The following is a 17765-nucleotide window of genomic DNA, read 5'->3' on the forward strand; positions in this document are numbered from 1 at the left end:
CCTCTCTGAAATCAATAAAAACATATTTAAAAAAATAGAAAATAGTTGTTGGTGGTGATTATTTGTGTGGCAATTACTCTCGGATGTGCTTTTGCAGCTACAAAACCCTTCACTAAGGCCTGTTGATGCTTCCACATTTAAAGCGAGTGGGGCCCTGACCCGTTTGGCTCAGTGGATAGAGCGTCGGCCTGTAGAGTGAAGAGTCCCGGGTTCGATTCCGGTCAAGGGCTTGTATCTTGGTTGCGGGCTCATCCCCAGTAGGGGTTGTGCAGGAGGCAGCTGATCGATGTTTCTCTCTCATCGATGTTTCTAACTCTCTCTCCCTTCCTCTCTGTAAAAAATCAATAAAATATATTTGAGCCCCTAACCGGTGTTGCTCAGTGGATAGAGCATTGGCCTGCGGACTCAAGGGTCTCAGGTTCGATTCCGGTCAAGGGCATGTACCTTGGTTGCGGGCACATCCCCAGTAGGGGGCGTGCAGGAGGCAGCTGATCGATGTTTCTCTCTCATCAGGATGTTTCTAACTCTCTATCCCTGTCCCTTCCTCTCTGTAAAAAATCAATAAAATATATTTAAGAGAGAGAGAGAGAGAGAGAGAGAACGGGAATTCAGAGGCCAAATAAAGAGCAGAAATCAAAAATGAACATTGTCATATGAGTGGAGTGACCGAATGAGTTGTCTCTCATATCGATGTAGCTGCTGGCTCCTCTTTTTTTTTTTTTTTTTTTTTATAACGGGGTCAACTGAGCTAAATCCAGAGCTGGGCCGAGTCTGTAAATCTCCCGTTCAGCGTTTCCATTACGGCGCGGTGATAAATCCCGTGGCGAGCCTTTAGGATGCCAGCCAAGTGCCAAGTTCGTGAGAGATGAAAACGGACGTGGTCCATTTTCCGGCGGGCATCGCATCGGAGGCATCTTCCGAGATGGAAGGACAAAAGCAAGTACTGACGGGATATAACGTTCCATCCTGAAAAAGGAAGGGTAGACACGCCGGAGGTCTCCTTAAGGGCCTATTTCTGTATTGCCGACACATATGGAAGTGCAGACATTTTATTTTTTTAATTTTTTATTTTTTTAAAATATATATTTTATTGATTTTTTACAGAGAGGAAGGGAGAGGGACAGAGAGTCAGAAACATCGATGAGAGAGAAACATCGATCAGCTGCCTCCTGCACACCCCCCTCTGGGGATGTGCCTGCAACCAAGGTACATGCCTTTGACCGGAATCGAACCCGAGACCCTTCAGTCCCCCAGGCCGACGCTCTATCCACTGAGCCACACCAGTCAGGGCGAAGTGCAGACATTTTAATGTAGAGCTTTAAGAAAGGAAATTAATGGGCCATCTTTTATTAGATTGTAATAACGAAATAGTCGTGCATAAAATCATATCATGAAAACATCAACCGTTTCTAACACCAAGCTGCCCCAATAGAATTTCATAACCGCAAAGATAGCACCATGCTCCAGCCCTGGCCGGTGTGGCTCAGTGGATAGAGCGTCGGCCTGCGGACCAAAGGGTCCCGTGTTCGATTCCGGTCAAGGACGCGTCCTTGGGTTGCAGGCTCCTCCCTGGCCCAGGTACGTGCAGGAGGCAAGCCGTCGATGTGTCTCTCTCCCATCGATGTTTCTCTCTGTCTCCCCCTCTCCCTTCCACTCTCCCTAAATCAATGGGAACATATCCCCGGGTGAGGATTAAAAATAGATAAGTAAATAAATATAGCACAATGCCCCAAACCCAATTACTGACGGAAAAACACGCAAGTAAACAGGAAACGACAACTCACTACCGAACAGAGTGTGTGCTCGGATGTGTCCTGGGAACGCGCCAGCTTCTGTTACAAAGGAAGGTTTTGTTTTCTTACAAAAGCGGGGCGCATTTCCTGTGCTCCCTAAATGTCAGATCCGAGAGTGATGAGCCAGGAAAGATTTTTTTTTTGGTTCATTCTTGCCTGAGGATATGTTTTTTCTTTTTTAAATATATTTTATTAATTTTTTACAGAGAGGAAGGGAGAGGGATAGAGAGTTAGAAACATCGATGAGAGAGAAACATCCATCAGCTGCCTCCTGCACACCCCCTACTGGGGATGTGCCCGCAACCAAGGTCCATGCCCTTGACCGGAATCAGGATATTTTTTCCATTGATTTTTATTTATTTATTTATTTATTAAATATATTTTATTGATTTTTTAGAGAGGGAGAGGGATAGAGTTAGAAACATCCATCAGCTGCCTCCTGCACACCCCCTATTGGGGATGTGTCCACAACCAAGGTACATGCCCGTCTGGAATCGAACCCGGGACCCCTCAGTTCACAGGCCGACGCTCTATTCACTGAGCTACACCCGCTAGGGCTTGATCAACATTCTTGAGGCAATAAATAGAAATGAAGAGTTGGGGGATTCTACTTTTTTTCTTTTTTTCCTTAGAGGACGTTTATTTAAAGCTGGGACAATGAGACCAGGAAGGGCCCAGGACCACAGGAGAGGGACTCGGTGGGGAACCGAGCCAGGCCAGGCTGCGCGGGCTCAGTGAGAAGCCAGAGAAAGGGGCCCCCGGGGACAGGCTCGGGGTTAGTCCTGTGTGGCCGGGTGGGGTTACTGGCTGGGACCTCCATTCTCCTCGTCAATTAGAAAAGATTTTAAGGCCAACGGGAATGAAATTCAAGTAAAGTGGGGTTTATTGAAGATTCACTCCAAGCCAGGAGTCGGCCAGACGAGAGAGACCGTGGCCCCGAACTCCTGGATTATATGTGTATTTTTTTTTCGGGGATTCTACTTTTTTAAAGATTTTCTTTATCGATTTGAGAGAAACATTAATTTGTTGCTTCACTTATTGATGCATCTATTGGTTGATTCTGATATGTGACCAAACCTGAAACCTTGGTGTATCAGGACAATGCCCCAACCAAGCTACCTGGCTAGGGTATTGGCGGGGGGGTTGGGGAGTGGCTTCTACTTTAGAGTGGGGGTCAGAAAAATGCCTTTTTTTGTTGTTAATTCTCACCTAAGGATATTTTTCCATTGATATTTATTTTAAATTTTGTTGTTTTTTAAATATATTTTGTTGATTTTTTACAGAGAGGAAGGGAGAAGGTTAGAGTTAGAAACATGGATCAGCTGCCTCCTGCACGCCCCCTACTGGGAATGTGCCCGCAACCAAGGTACATGCCCTTGACCAGAATCGAACCTGGGACCCTTTAGTCCATAGGCCAATGCTCTATCCACTGAGTCAAACAGGCTAGGGCCTGAGGACAGATTTAAAAGCTCTCATCCGCCTGGCGTGGCTCAGCGGTTGAGCGTCGACCTATGAAAACGGAGGTCAGGGTTCAATTCCTGGTCAGGGCACATGCCCGGTTGCTTGATCCCCAGCAGATGCTTCTATCTCCCTCTCCCTCTAAAAATCAATAAAAAACATACTGAAAATAATAAAACCGTAATATGCAAATCGACCTAATGGCAGAAAGACCAGTCGCTATGATGCACAGACCACCAGGGGGCAGACACTCAATGTAGGAGCTGGGCTCACAGCTGGTGAATGCAGCAGTGGTGGCAGGGAGCGGGCCTAAGCCGGCAGGCAGACATCCCCTGAGGGGTCCCGGACTGTGAGGGCGCAGGCTGGGCTGAGGGACACCACCTCCCCCTGCCCCGCCCAGTGCACGAACGTCGTGCACCGGGCCTCTAGTATTGAAAATAAAGAAAAGCTCTCGAGGTGACTCACACGCAGCAAATCACATCTCCAACGTCAGAGCTTGTTAACGCGGACGGCTGGGCTCCACGCTGACATGCTTCCTCTTATCCGGTGGGTGTGGGATGGGACGCCAGAATCGGCAGGACTAGCCAGCTCCCGGGTGGAGCTGGAGGTGGACTGGCCATCCCAGGGGCAGCAACCTCCGAGAACTCGGGGTGGCCGAGCGAGCTCAGCAGGGGCTCCCTGCGGCCAGGGCTGGTCCCCTGCACCGCCCACCTGCCTGTGGGGGGCCTGTCCTCACGGCAGGATCCTCAGCATCCCTTCCTCCCACGCACAGCCCTGAGGTGGCTCAGCCCATCCCTGGAGACAGGCAGAGGATGTGCCCCTGGAGCGGAGGACAGAAAGGCAGGCTGCAGGACCCGCAGCTGAGAGGAGAGGAAACCGAGGGGGCTGCTCCCTCTCGGGGGAAGGGAGAAAGGAGACGTGAAAGGGACACACAGGGGCTTGAAGGATTGATCGTGTTGTTGCTGAGAAAGGGGAGTGGGTACCAGGCTTTCGCTGTCATCGGGCTTTGCGTGCTGTACGTGTGATTCGTGTGCACATGTATGTATATATGTATGTTGAGTCCAGGAGGAAGATCCATCAACACCTAAGGCTGGCGAGCCCCGAGGAGTGATTCTGACCTCACTGGACGGGCCGACATTCCCGCCAGAGGCCTGGGCCCCGGGTCCTAACCGCGGCAGGGGACGCGGCCAAGGACACCCCCAGGGCACAAGCCCGTCTCTCCCTTCTCGTGACGCTCACTTCTGTCCCCTTTAACGCCCTACGTGCAAGCAGCCGCGGCCACGGCCCGCGAACGCACGGAAGACCAGACCATCACCCTGAGCCTACAATCACTGCCAGTGCCTCCTTCATCACTTCCATCCTTCCCAAGTTTTATTCCCAAAAGGGGGAGGGGATTAAAAGGTCCATGAAGAGCGATGATTGTTCGGCTGGACGAACTATCGCGGCCGCTCCGACGGCACCACTCGCTTCCCTCCGTCCTTCCCTCCGTCGGGGAGGCCAGTGCTTCCCGTGGGCAGGGGCCGCGCACGCCGAGGGGCCGGGTGAGACCACGGCTTCGTCTCTACTTGTCCTTTTCTTTCTGTTCTTTCTCCTTCTTCTCCCGCTCGGCCTTGGCTTCCTCCTCCTCGTGCTTTTTGATCAGCTGCTCCACCTCCTTCTGCTTGAGGACTCTGATGAGCGTCTTCCCGTTCTCTCTCGTCAGCGTGGCGATCTCCACTAGAGCAAACACAGCGTTACGGCCGCACCCCCACACCCCAACAACGAGCGAGGGGTCTCAGCCATCCGCCCTCCACATCCTCACGCCTTCGCTCACACGCTCCCAGGACTTATGCCCGATACACTTCACGGGCACTTTTATGGGACAAAACACCTCTAACCTCCCAGCACTGTCATTACCATTTTTACTGAAATGCCTTTCCCTACCCACCCCCACCTCCTGAGCGGCCGCGCTGGCACCCTGGACACAGGACAGGTGCTGGCGCGAACCCGCCTCAGCTGGGGGCCGAGGGAACCCAGTTTCCTGCCGGAACCTCTGCAGGCCCAGCGGAGCCTCTGACCAGTAATTACACGGATTCCCACGGGCTTTTCAAATCCCTTTTCAAAACAATGGCGTGAAGCACAGGCTCCCTGACTGTGGACAAAAAAGCAGACTGACGTCAACAGGAGAAGGAACTTCTGAGCCGGAGGATGGAGTGGAAAGGGGGGATGGGCGGAGTCCGCAGCAGAGGGCGTAAGGCATCCTCTGAGGGCAGGGGGACGTCTCCTGAACTCACTCATCTGCTGGGTCACCGTTTTTGAAAAACATTACTGCGCAATGCTGCCTCATACAGCGACATGACAAGCTACAGAAAGCATTTAACACTGCAGACGTGGGCGTGACATACGAGATCAGTAGACTCAGAATAACAGATCCCACAATGCACACACGTTATGCCTACATATAAACATATAACTACACACATGCTCATATGGACACACGAACACAGACACACCGTCACGAAGTCGGTAAGACAATCACCGACGGGAAGCAGCACCGCCCGGTCTCCAGCTCCGGCCACGAGGACCCCAGGCCCACGGCCTCGCGCCTGGAATAGGTGTGAGGCCACCTGACCCACAGGTCAGGCCCCCACGCTACGGGCCTGGCCAGGAGCCGCTCAGTCCCTCCCCCAGGGAAGCACCTTTCTCGGCGGAGAGCTTGCTGACGTCCATGGTCTTGTTGAGGACTTTGACGGCTAGCGCGAGTGCCGACTTGAGGGTCATCTCCCCTTCTTTGTAGTCCTGTTTCAGCATGGACACAGCCGCCTGGGGAACACCGACAGAGGGGATTCCCTTTCAGTCTCGGCATTTTTTAGGAACAGGACCTGGGCAGGAGGATGATGCCTGAACTGGGATTAGCATATAACCAACAGAAACAACACTGATGGCAGGGAGGGTAGCCATGGGGTGGGTAGGGGTGGGGGGTGCTGACACTCTGTGGATGGTCTTTAACCTGGGGCTCCGACCTGCAAGGCCCATGAAGAATTCAGGGAGGGGTCTGTGAAACAGGATGTGAAAAAAGCTGCGTCTTATTTTCACCACTTCTCACTGAAATTAGCATTTTGCCCTGGCTGGTGTGGCTCAGTGGACAGAGCATTGGCCTGTGGACTGAAGGGTCCCGGGTTCAATTCCGATCAAGGGCACATGCCCGGTTTGTGGGCTCAATTCTCAGTAGGGGGCATGCAGGAGGCAGCCGATCCATGATTCTCTCTCATCATGGATGTTTCTATCTCTCTCTCCCTCTCCCTTCCTCTCTGAAATCAATAGAAATATATTTTTTAAAAAGTTTGTCATCATTCATAACCCAACACTATTACTTAGGCTGTGATGAAAAGTCCTTTCCGAGTGCAATATCAATACAGACGTCTGAGATCAATGAGGACCGCTCTGCTCAGATACATTTCTCAGTTAATCAGATTACTCTCACGGGAACATGCTGAGTTCCTTAAGCAGCACTCAATGCAATACAGAGGCACTTAGACTCTAAGGAACAGCCTGGCCGGTGTGGCTCAGTGGATAGAGCGTCGGCCTGCGGGCTGAAGGGTCCTGGGTTCAATTCCCGGTCAGGGCACATGCCCGGGTTGCAGGCTCGATCCCTAGTGGGGGGCGTGCAGGAGGCAGCCGATCCGTGATTCTCTCTCATCATGGATGTTTCTATCTCTCCCTCCCCGTCCCTTCCTCTCTGACATCAATAAAAACATCTTTAAAAAATTAGCATTTCGTTTTGTTACAAACGCAGGCAATAAACCCCAGTGGTCTAGCAGGACCTGTGGTTTCATTGCCAACAGCCATCACAGGCGTAAGGTCGCTGCCGCTTCATCACTATTTGAAAATGGCGGCAGCCACCAGACCTGCAGCCGGACCTCGTGGCCACTCAGAACTCACGGCGCTGTTGTTCCCGATGCAGGTGGCCTTCCAGCCGCCGTAGTTGCCGCTCGGGTCGCTCTGGTAGAGCTGGAAGCCGTAGTGCTTGTCCCAGCCGATGTACAGCAGCGACACCCCAAAGGGACGCTTCCCTTTAACACAGAAAACGCAGGCACAGAGCGGCAGTCAGACGTGGGTCACCATGGTTACCTGAGCTCCCTGGGAGGCTCAGCATCCGTATCGGCTTTGGGTTCTGGCCACAGACAAGCTCCATCCAAACGCCCACTTTTGTTCCCAGGACTGGGACGCAGCCCGGAGACGGACTAGACACAGGCCCCGTGCCGAATCCCATTATGATGCAGAGAGCAATGTGTTTCCAGATCTGCAACCGTTATTTTGGTCTCTCAATGGCCTATTAATACAACATGATAATCTGCGCCACGGAAGCCAGTTATTTCACGAAGCAGGGATGTATGGGAAGCATCATACTTCCTCACTTAATTTTCAATTTCCTTTTACCACCTCACAGCTGCCGTTACTCAGAAAATGTGTTCACTTTCTGGAGTAAAATGTGCCCCCAACTTCGTACCTCCAAACTGTGTGTAGGCCTGCTTGATGTCACACAGCGCCGTCACCAGCTGCTCACAGGGAATTGGCTCCTGGTACTGCAGCAAGTACCTGGGACGAGGAAAACGGGAGGTTACTTTTTCCCCTAAAACACATATACACTGAGTGGCCAGATGATGATGATCTCTGAACGCATAATAATCTGGCCACTCAGTGTATATCCTATGTAATAAAAGGCTCATATGCAAATTGTCCCCTTGACCAGGAGTTCAACCAGCTGGCAGGCCGGACTCCCCCGCCCCATGCACGAATTCATGCACCGGGCCTCTAATATATGTGTATGTGTGTGTGTGTGTGTGTATAAAATAATAAATAAATATACTGTATATACACTAAGTGGCCAGATTATTATGCGTTCAGAGATCATCATCTGGCCACCCCGTGTACATTCTAAGCAAAGTGCCCTCTGAAAAGAAGTCTGTGCCATGGGGACAACGGAGCAGTCACTTGTAGTTTGAAAGGGGAGGCGGGCAGGGGAATGCCAACATCCTAACGTTCCCACGCCAATAACATTTTACAAGTTTGTTTGTTTTTTTAAACAATCATTTTCAATTAACAGGTTTGTTGTGGCTTCAATCTCTGAGTTCTCCTTAGAAAGGTCAAGCTAACCCATGAGTCGTCCATCACACTCTTCACGACCGTACCTTTGCGCAATGAGCCTCAGCTCGTTCGTCAGCACGTTGGCGTCGGAAGTGATGCCCGCCACGCTGCACGCCATGTCCCTGGGGAGAAGGAACATGTCGATGTGTGAGCGGGAGACGTCTGAGAGCGTCCCTTACAACCTCAAAGGCCACCTCCTCCAGGAAGGGACCAGCTGCTTCACGCCACAGAAGCGTCTGTCTGACAGCTCTCGCCGTAGGATAACCCTGGTGCCAGGTGCCAGGAGAGAAGCCCTGCCCCCTTCAGCTCTTCAACAGACGCCTTTACCACCCCACACCGTGAACCGCTCGGAGGGCACCAACACCCGGAAGTGAAGGAAATCCCGGGGAGACTCAGGAAGGCCTTACTAGAGAGGAAGACTCGCCATGCTCTTGGGAAGTGAGTCTTCCACCTGCGAAGGCCCGGCTGGGGGTGCAGTGAGGGGGCCAGGGCTCGGCTCAGACAGAGGGTGCACGTCCTGTCCTGGCCCCGCCCCCAGGGCTGCCCGGCTCCCCGCAGTCCACACCGCTGTCCCTGCGCCTGGGCCGGCCTGTAGGCTTCCCAGCGGGACCAGCAGCGACTGCGCAGGGTGACACCTCCCCGGGCGAGGGGATCACAGGCCCTGTAACCGCACTCACCCGCCCACCACTCGGGAAGGCTCTCCCGGGCAGACCCAGCCCCCGCCAGCTCGGCAGGCCTGCTCCCCCGACCACCCGAAACCACCGGGCTCATCTAACCTGCTCCCCGACCTCCAGGAGGTGGGAGTCAGGATAAGGCAACAGGATTCCCGAGCAGCCGTTCTGAACAATACTTTAGAGCCGGCTACATGCCCAACACTGTGCTAGTGTGTTTCATTCATTTTACTCCATTTCATTAACCTGCCACCACCACTAGGCGGCGCTGAGGCTCAGAGAAGTTAAACAATGGCGGCAAAGCCACAGCTTGTATCAGCAGAGTGTGGACTTAACCCGAATCTGTTATCTTATCAACACAAAGCACTGTTTCTCCACTAAGTGTTGGCCCTGCACCTAAAAAGAATTACACAGCCCGGCCGGCGTGGCTCAGGGGCTGAGCGCTGACCAGGAGGTCAGGGTTCGATTCCCGGTAGGGGCACATGCCCGGGTTGTGGGCTTGATCCCCAGTGTGGGACAAGAAAAGAAAAGAAAAAAGATGTCTTGCATTTGCCTGGGCAGTGTGGCTCAATGGTTGAGTGTCAACCTAGGAACCAGGAGGTCACGGTTCGATTCCTGGTCTGGGCATATGACCGGATTTTGGGCTCGATCCCCAGTGTGGGGGGCGCAGGAGGCAGCCGATCCATGATTCTCTCTCATCATGGACGTTTCTATCTCCCTCTCCCTTCCTCTCTGACATCAATAAAAATATATATTAAAAAAAATTACACATGGTCCCAAGCCTCAAAGAGGTTTCAAATGAAATAAAACTCAAACATTTCCGCCAGTAAAAACACCATAACCTGTTCCCCTCTGTTTCACTGCCACCTGGAATAGCCCTCCCGAAGCAGGTGCGGTCCTACTCTGTGAGCAGTGAGCTCCTGAGACGCGCCCCCCCCCGCCCCCCCCCCCCCCCCCCGCGCCCCGCGCTCACGCACTCGTTGAGTTTATAAATCTTCTCGGAGAAGAAGACTTCGTCCAGGAGCTTGTGGATGTTGCGCCGCTCGGCCGCGAGCAAAACACCGTCGTTTGCCAGAATCCCCAGACAGGTGCCGGCATGTCCGATCGCCTCCATGGCGTATTCCACTTGGTACAAGCGACCTGCGGAACGCAAGCGGTGAGACGCCGGGACGCCAGCGAATCCGAGAGTCCGCGGGGACACTCAGCCACGCACACGAGTCCCGCCTCCACGCTCCGTGCGGCATGGAATCATCCCGGCGACCACAGTCACTCCAGAGCACAGAGGATGAGCAACGATAAAGAAGTGTCTAGATTCGCTCCCCCCGCACCCCCCACCCCGCCGCCTCCAAAGAAAAGTCAAACACTGCAAACATTTTGAGACGGTTGAACAGGATCAGTTTACCTTCCGGGGAAAAGATCGTGGTCCGGGAGTCGTATCTCCGAGACTGCAAAGGAAGCACATGTGAGTCCCGGCCGGGAGAGCAGCCCCCACAAGCCCGCAGGCCGCCGTGTAGCACGTCCTCCCCCTCCCCGTCCCCCGTCCTCATCCACCGTCCACGCCTGAGTACCACGACGCCTTGTCGGGCGACAGCTTCCGGGCAGGTGTACGACTTACCATGTTTCCTGAACTTTATCGCTCCTGCAAAGACAAAACAGGGTCCTTATTAACATAAAACTCACCATTTATAAAAAGCATATATGTGACTTTAAAAAATGTTTTGTCGCCCTGACTGGTGTGGCTCAGTGGATGGAACGTCGGCCTGTGGACTGAAGGGTCCCAGGTTCCCCAGTGGGGGGTGTGCAGGAGGCAGCTGATCGATGTTTCTCTCTCATCGATGTTTCTAGCTCTCTATCCCTCTCCCTTCCTCTATTTTATTGATTTTTATTTTTAAATATATTTTTTATTGATTTTTCACAGAGAGGAAGGGAGAGGGATAGAGAGCTAGAAACATCGATGAGAGAGAATCATCGACCAGCTGCCTCCTGCACACCCCCTACCAGGGATGTGCCCACAGCCAATGTACATGCCCTTGACCGGAATCGAACCTGGGACCCTTTAGTCCGCAGACCGACGCTCTATCCATTGAGCCAAACCGGTTTCGGCGAATATATTTTTTAAAAATCACTTAAAAAAAAATGTTTTGTCCACTCCCCTCATTTGGCTTTTTTTTTTTTTGAATCATGGTCAAGTCCAATCTCTCTTTTACTTTGCTGTTGATCCTCATCCGGGGATACTTTTTCCATTGATTTTTCATTTTAGAGAGAGTAGAAAGGATGGGGGTGAGACAGAGAGAGAGAAAAAGCGATGTGAGAGAGACACATTGATGGGTTGCCTCCCAGGTGCCCAGACCAGGGCCTGGGACCAAGCCTACAGCCCAGCTCCATGCCCTTGGCCGGAATCGAACCCGGGACCCTGTAGTCCCCGGGCTGACACTCTGTCCACCCGCCAGGGCTCCCCTGGCTGACTTCACGGGGCAACTACCCGGTGCGGCAGGCGCTGCGCGAGACGCTGGAGCCCCGGGAGGGGTCAGACCGTCCCAGTCCACAGGCGGGAGGTCAGGGGACACACAGCGCAACGTGGGGAAAGTACTTTTCCGGAAAAAAACAAACAAACAAAAAAACACAGACAACGAGCCCACGTGAGACAGGGCAGAGGCGGCGCGAAGGCTGCGAACCCCCGGGTCTAAGAGGAGGAGCCGGGTGGGGAAGGAGAGGGTCGGGCCCCGGCCGGTGTGGCTCAGTGGTTGGCGCGCCGTCCCGCACACCAAGGGGCGGCGGGTTCCACCCCCGGGTTTGGGCCCCGGGACCGGGGACCGAGGCTTCTCTCCCACATCCATGCGTTTCTCTTTCCCTTTCTGTTTCCCTCTCCCCGCCCCTTCCTCTCTCCGAAATCAGTTTTAAAAAATAAAATAAAATAAAGAGGGTCAGGCTGGGGTCATCCTGGTGACCATGATTCCTTCGAGCACAAAGGGAATGAACAGTGATTAAAAAAATAATAATAAAATAGGTCTGGACTTTTTACCTCGCCCCGCGGGCGGGCGGGCGGCAAGCTCGGCGTCACCGCTAACGGGTCCGGCCAGAGCCCCCCCGGGGCTCGGCGCGACTCGGGGCGGAAACCGGACCTCGGACCCCGCCGCCCGTCTCCCCAAACGGGACACCAGGCGTGGGGTCTGCAGGGCCCGCGCGCCCCGGGAGGAAACGAGAACTTTCTCTCCCAGGCGCAGGGGCTCCGCCGGGCGGCGGGCTGGGGCCTCCGGTTCTCCGGGCCCGGACCGCACGTGAGGGCGACCGCTCCCCCTGGCACCGACGGAGGGGGTCGCTTCCCCGCGCGGCTCTTCCCGGGACGCAAGCCACGCTCCTCGGTGCCGCCCACCTCGGCCCCAGCCCCGCGAGCCCGCTCCGCGCCGGGCCTACGGCGGCCGCCAGGGGCCAGCCCGTCACCCAGGAGCGCCGCACAGTCATCGCGCGGCGGCTCCAGGCCGAACCCGCTCTGCCGCGCGCGCCCACGACCCTCGCCCGCCCGCCCGCGGGGACGGCGGCCAAGCTTCCGGGGTGCGGGAGACACGGACTCACCGGGGAAAAGGCACTGGAGTTAAGGTCTACACGGAGGGTTTCACCCGCGGGAGAAAAGCACCAGCCTTGGCCCAGTGTCCGCTGCCAATATGGCCTCCGCGCGTGCGCAGAGCCGCCGGGGGCGGGGCCGGGGATGCGGAAGTCCTCCAGGGGCGGGGCCGAGGGCACGGAGTCCTTCAGGGGCGGGGCCAGAACGCGGAAGTCCTTCAGGGGCGGGACAAGAACGCGGAAGTCCTCTAGGGGCGGAGCCGAGGGTGCAAAAGGTCTCCAGGGGCGGGGTTTAGAACGCGGAAGTCCTTCAGGGGCGGGACAAGAACGCGGAAGTCCTTCAGGGGCGGGGCATAGAACGCGGAAGTCCTTCAGGGGCGGGAAAATAACGCGGAAGTCCTTCAGGGGCGGGGCCTAGAACGCGGAAGTCCTTCAGGGGCGGCACAAGAACGCGGAAGTCCTCCAGGGGCGGAGCCGAGGGTGCAAAAGGTCTCCAGGGGCGGGGTTTAGAACGCGGAAGTCCTTCAGGGCGGGACAAGAAAGCGGAAGTCTCCAGGGGCGGAGCCTAGAACGCAGAAGTCCTTCAGGGGCGGGGCGAAGGACAAGAAAGCCCTTCGGGGGCGGGGCCAACAACGTGGAAGTCCTCCAGCACAGGGGCTGCTGCCTTGTGGGAGCAGGGAGATGGGGTGCTGCGGCCCTGCGGGGTCCTCAGCCTGAGGAGGGGGCGACATCGGGAGAGGGAGCGCCCGAAAACGGCAGCGAAGGAGAACGTGGGGCCAACAGCTACTCCGGCCCTGCGCCTTCTCGCTGTGCTCGCTGGCCCTTCAGCACTGCCAACTGGGACAGCACCCGCGGGACCCCCAAACCTCGCTTCCTGCTTCTCAGCACCCCCTCTGCCTTCCACCTCGTGCGTCAGCCGGACTCCCCGCGCGCACCATTTCTCTTCTGTCCCGAAACTCAGTTTTCAGATGCGTTCACTTATCCATCTCTCCTGTCTGGGTTCCATCCCTATGTAAACTATTTACTATTCATGTTTTAAGTTATTTTTTTTTGGGGGGGGGGGGCGGGGGAGGCTAGAAGGCTGACCAGCTCTGGAAGAGACCTTGAGAGTCTATCTGATTCGAAATATCATTCTGTGTGTTTCATGGGCAGGGCGCAGGAGACCGACAGGAAAACATGACTGTTCATGTCCTGTTTCTTAGTTTAAAATATCATCATGAGATTGAAGACCTCGGTGGCTTCACATGCATGGATCCGTTCCATCAATTCATTTTTAAAATATATATATTTTATTGATTTTTTACAGAGGAAGGGAGAGGGATAGAGAGTTAGAAACATCGATGAGAGAGAAACATCCATCAGCTGCCTCCTGCACACTCCCTACTGGGGATGTGCCCGTAACCAAGGTACATGCCCTTGACCGGAATCGAACCCGGGACCCTTCAGTCTGCAGGCCGACGCTCTATCCACTGAGCAACACCGGTCAGGGCCCATCGACTCATTTTTTTTTCTTTAAAATACATTCCATTGATTATTTACAGAGAGGAAGGGACAGGGATAGAGAGCTAGAAACATCGACGAGAGAGAAACATCAATCAGCTGCCTCCTGCACACCTCCCACTGGGATGTGCCCGCAACCAAGGCACACGCCCCTGACCAGAATCGAACCCGGGACCCTCCAGTCCGCAGGCCGACGCTCTATCCACTGAGCCAAACCGGTCAGGGCTCGACTCATTTTTAACTGTGCAGGAACATCCCTCGTCGACTTAAGATTTGGTCCCATTGGGTTAACCACCCACGTTCGTGTGAGCTTTTACCCAGGTCACAGGGAGACCCCGGATTCGTAGGACTTGGCGGTGCCGAACCAGATTTCTTCCACAGCTTCCCGGCCCACGGCGAACATCTGCTGCAGGTGCTTCCACCCGGTCTTCGCCGTGATCATGAGGTACTCGGCGTTCTCCGGGTGCAGCCGGCAAGAGTGCGCAGCCATGACCAGCGACTGGCAGAAGCGCCCGCACACGAGCAGGAACAAGGCATCCCTCTCCGCGGGGGTCAGCGGGATGACGCTCTCAAACCCCGCGAGGACGTGGCCACCGACCCCCAGCGGGTCCCGGCTCTCAATCATCATGTACATGATGGCGATCGCCACTTCAAACACGTAGCAGCCATAGCTCATGTCCTCAAAGTCTAAGATCCCAGACACGCGAAAGACGGCATCCCCGGAGGCGGACTCGCTGGGCTCGACTAAAATGTTATGGTCGTTAAGGTCCCCGTGATTGACACCTGCAAGGAGAAAAAAAGCAAGCGAGGCGACAACCATCCTTCAATACCCCAGTTCAGCCCTAACCGGTGTGGCTCAGTGGATAGAGCGTCGGCCTGCGGACTGAAGGGTCCCGGATTCGATTCCGGTCAAGGGCATGTAACTTGGTTGTGGGAACATCCCCAGTAGGGGGTGTGCAGGAGGCAGCTGGTTGATGTTTCTCTCTCATTGATGTTTCTAACTCTCTCTCCCTCTCCCTTCCTCTCTGTAAAAAAAAAAAAATCAATAAAATATATTTAATAAAAAATACCCCAGTTCATTCTCTTTCCATTTCTCTGTCTCAGGCATGGCCATTCGAATCATTTGATGAGCAGAGATTAAAAAAAAAAAAAAAAAAAGTCAAGCCCTGCCCTGGCTGATGTTGCTCAGTGGTTAGAGTGCCAGCCCGTGTACCAAAGGGTCATGGGTTCGATTCCCAGGGTCATGGGCATGTACCTGGGTTTCAGATTTGCTCCCCACCCAGTTGGGGCGAGTGCAGGAGGCAACCCGTCGACGTGTGGCTCTCACATGTCTCTCTCTCTCTGTCTGTCTCTCTTTTTCCCCCTGCCTCCTTCCCTTCCACTCTCTCTGAAAATCAATGGAAAAAAGTATCCTCAAGTCCTAACCGGTGTGGCTCAGTGGATAGAGCGTCGGCCTGCAGACTGAAGGGTCCTGGGTTCGATGCCGGCCAAGGGCACATGCCTGGATTGCAGGCTCGATCCCCAGTAGGGGACATGCAGGAGGCAGCTGATCCATGATTCTCTCTCATCACGGATGTGTCTATCTCTCTCTCTCCCTCTTCCTTCCTCTCTGAAATCAATAAGGAAATATATTTTTTAAAAGTTAAAAAAAATAGCCGAAACCGGTTTGGCTCAGTGGATAGAGCGTCGGCCTGCGGACTGAAGGGTCCCGGGTTCGATTCTGGTCAAGGGCATGTACCTTGGTTGCGGGCACATCCCCAGTGGGGGGTGTGCAGGAGGCAGCTGATCGATGTTTCTCTCTCATCGATGTTTCTAACTCTATCCCTCTCCCTTCCTCTCTGTAAAAAATCAATAAAATATATTTTTAAAAAAATTACCCTCCACACAACCACATTTGACTGACTTAAAAAAAAAAGTTAAAAAAAATATATCCTCAGGTGAGGGTTTAAAAATAATAAATAAATAAGCCAAACCGTGTTTTTCTTGAAGCAAAATAATTTCCTCTGAAGAGGACAAAAGCAGTTCATTCTGGTGCTGTCTCTGCTTTTGCTTCTCATCCATCCAAAGCCCGCAGATGGAGAACGTAGTTGCTGCAAACGCTTAACGTTCACGAACCGGAAGAGTAAAGGGAGAAGGAGAACGGCCCCAGCCAGACATGTTCAAAAATATACACGCCTTCAGACTATAGGCAGCGGAGGGTCCCAGGGTGGGCCAGCTGTGTTCTGTATTTTTTGTTTTTTAATATTTTTTTATTGATGTCAGAGAGGAAGGGAGAGGGAGAGAGAGAGAGAAACATCCATGGTGAGAGAGAATCATGGATCGGCTGCCTCCTGCACACCCCACACTGGGGATCGAGCCTGCAACCAGGGCATGTGCCCTGACCGGGAATCAAACCCAGGACCCTTCAGTCCGCAGGCCGGCGCTCTATCTACTGAGTCACACCAGCCAGGGCACCAGCTGTGTTCTTTATTTTAACCTCGGATTCCCAAGAAATTTGTTCTGACGACAATTCGGTAAAGCTACATTGTATATATATATATTTTTATATATATATAAAATATATATATATATTTTTTTAAATATATTTTATTGATTTTTTACAGAGAGGGACAGAGAGCCAGAAACATCGATGAGAGAGAAACATTGATCAGCTGCCTCCTGCACATCTCCCACTGGGTATGTGCCCGTAGCCAAGGTACATGCCCTTGAGCAGAATCGAACCCGGGACCCTCCAGTCCACAGATCGACGCTCTATCCACTGAGTCAAACCGGTTTCGGCTAAAATGTATTTTTATTGATTTCAGAGAGGAAGGGAGAGGGAGAGGGAGAGAGAGACAGAAACACCAATGATGAGAATCAGTGATCGGCTGCCTCCTGCACGCCCCCTTCTGGGAACGGAGCCCACAACCCCGGCGTGTGCCCTGACCGAGAATCGAACCCTGACCTCCTTGGTTCATAGGTCAATGCTCAACCACCGAGCCACGCCGGCCGGCCGGGCTGAAATTTGACAACTTAAATATCAAGACGAAATACTCACACTCTCGGAAATGACTTAACTTGGCCGTGACTTCGTCCTTGAACAGCCGGATGACCTGTTCCACAAGCTCCCGATTCCGATCCTGGCCCAAGGCGTCCAGGTATTTCTCCAGGAGAGGGACGTTCTTCAGGTTCCAGATGAAGTTCTCCCGGCGGAGACACCTTAACTTTGGGTGATGGAACTCCTACACCGAAAGCAACAAACGCTTAGACCGCTGCAGCCAGAGCAGCCACGACGGGACGGAGAGATCTGTGATGGGAGACCGCGCCCCGCCCGGGGCAGGCCTGGGGGCCGCCCTCAGGGACAGGGCTGGCGTTCTGTCACGGGCGCTGGCGAGCACTTCACCTTGCTCAGGCTCACAGTCCTCAGAGCCAACACATCCTCATCTCGCTTCATCCTCTTACTTATGTGATTCCCTTTTTTAAAAAAAAAATTTATATTTTTTTATTGATTTCAGAGAGGAAGGGAGAGATAGAAACATCCATGAGGAGAGAGAATCACTGATTGGCTGCCTCCTGCACGTCCCCCACTGCGGGGGATCGAGCCCACAACCCGGGCATGTGCCCTTGGCCGGAATCGAACCCGGGACCCTTCAGTCCACAGGCCAATGCTCTATCC

The 17765-nt window shown here is 53.8% G+C and overlaps 2 protein-coding genes across 2 annotated transcripts in view; both read right to left on the reverse strand.

Moving 5' to 3' along the window:
• Positions 1–4600: 4600 nt before the first annotated feature.
• On the reverse strand, positions 4601–12737 carry PSMA4 (proteasome 20S subunit alpha 4). Its single transcript, XM_079763937.1, has 9 exons — positions 12623–12737; positions 10665–10688; positions 10452–10494; positions 10027–10189; positions 8423–8500; positions 7741–7829; positions 7173–7303; positions 5930–6053; positions 4601–4967 (listed from the first exon to the last, which is right to left on the reverse strand). The coding sequence occupies exons 2-9, from the start codon at positions 10665–10667 to the stop codon at positions 4813–4815; spliced, it is 786 nt and encodes a 261-aa protein (XP_079620063.1). The 5' UTR covers positions 10668–10688; positions 12623–12737; the 3' UTR covers positions 4601–4812.
• A 953-nt stretch (positions 12738–13690) lies between these two features.
• HYKK (hydroxylysine kinase) overlaps positions 13691–17765 on the reverse strand; it is an 11128-nt gene continuing 7053 nt past the window's right edge. The window contains exons 3-4 of the mRNA XM_079764242.1: positions 17148–17331; positions 13691–14893 (exon numbers count right to left, since the gene is read on the reverse strand). Coding sequence (XP_079620368.1) covers positions 14433–14893; positions 17148–17331 — 645 coding nt within the window. The 3' untranslated portion in view covers positions 13691–14432. The remainder of the gene's footprint in view (positions 14894–17147; positions 17332–17765) is intronic.

Source organism: Cnephaeus nilssonii (genome assembly GCF_951640355.1).
Source record: "Cnephaeus nilssonii genome assembly, chromosome: 24".
Classification (NCBI taxonomy): domain Eukaryota; kingdom Metazoa; phylum Chordata; class Mammalia; order Chiroptera; family Vespertilionidae; genus Cnephaeus; species Cnephaeus nilssonii.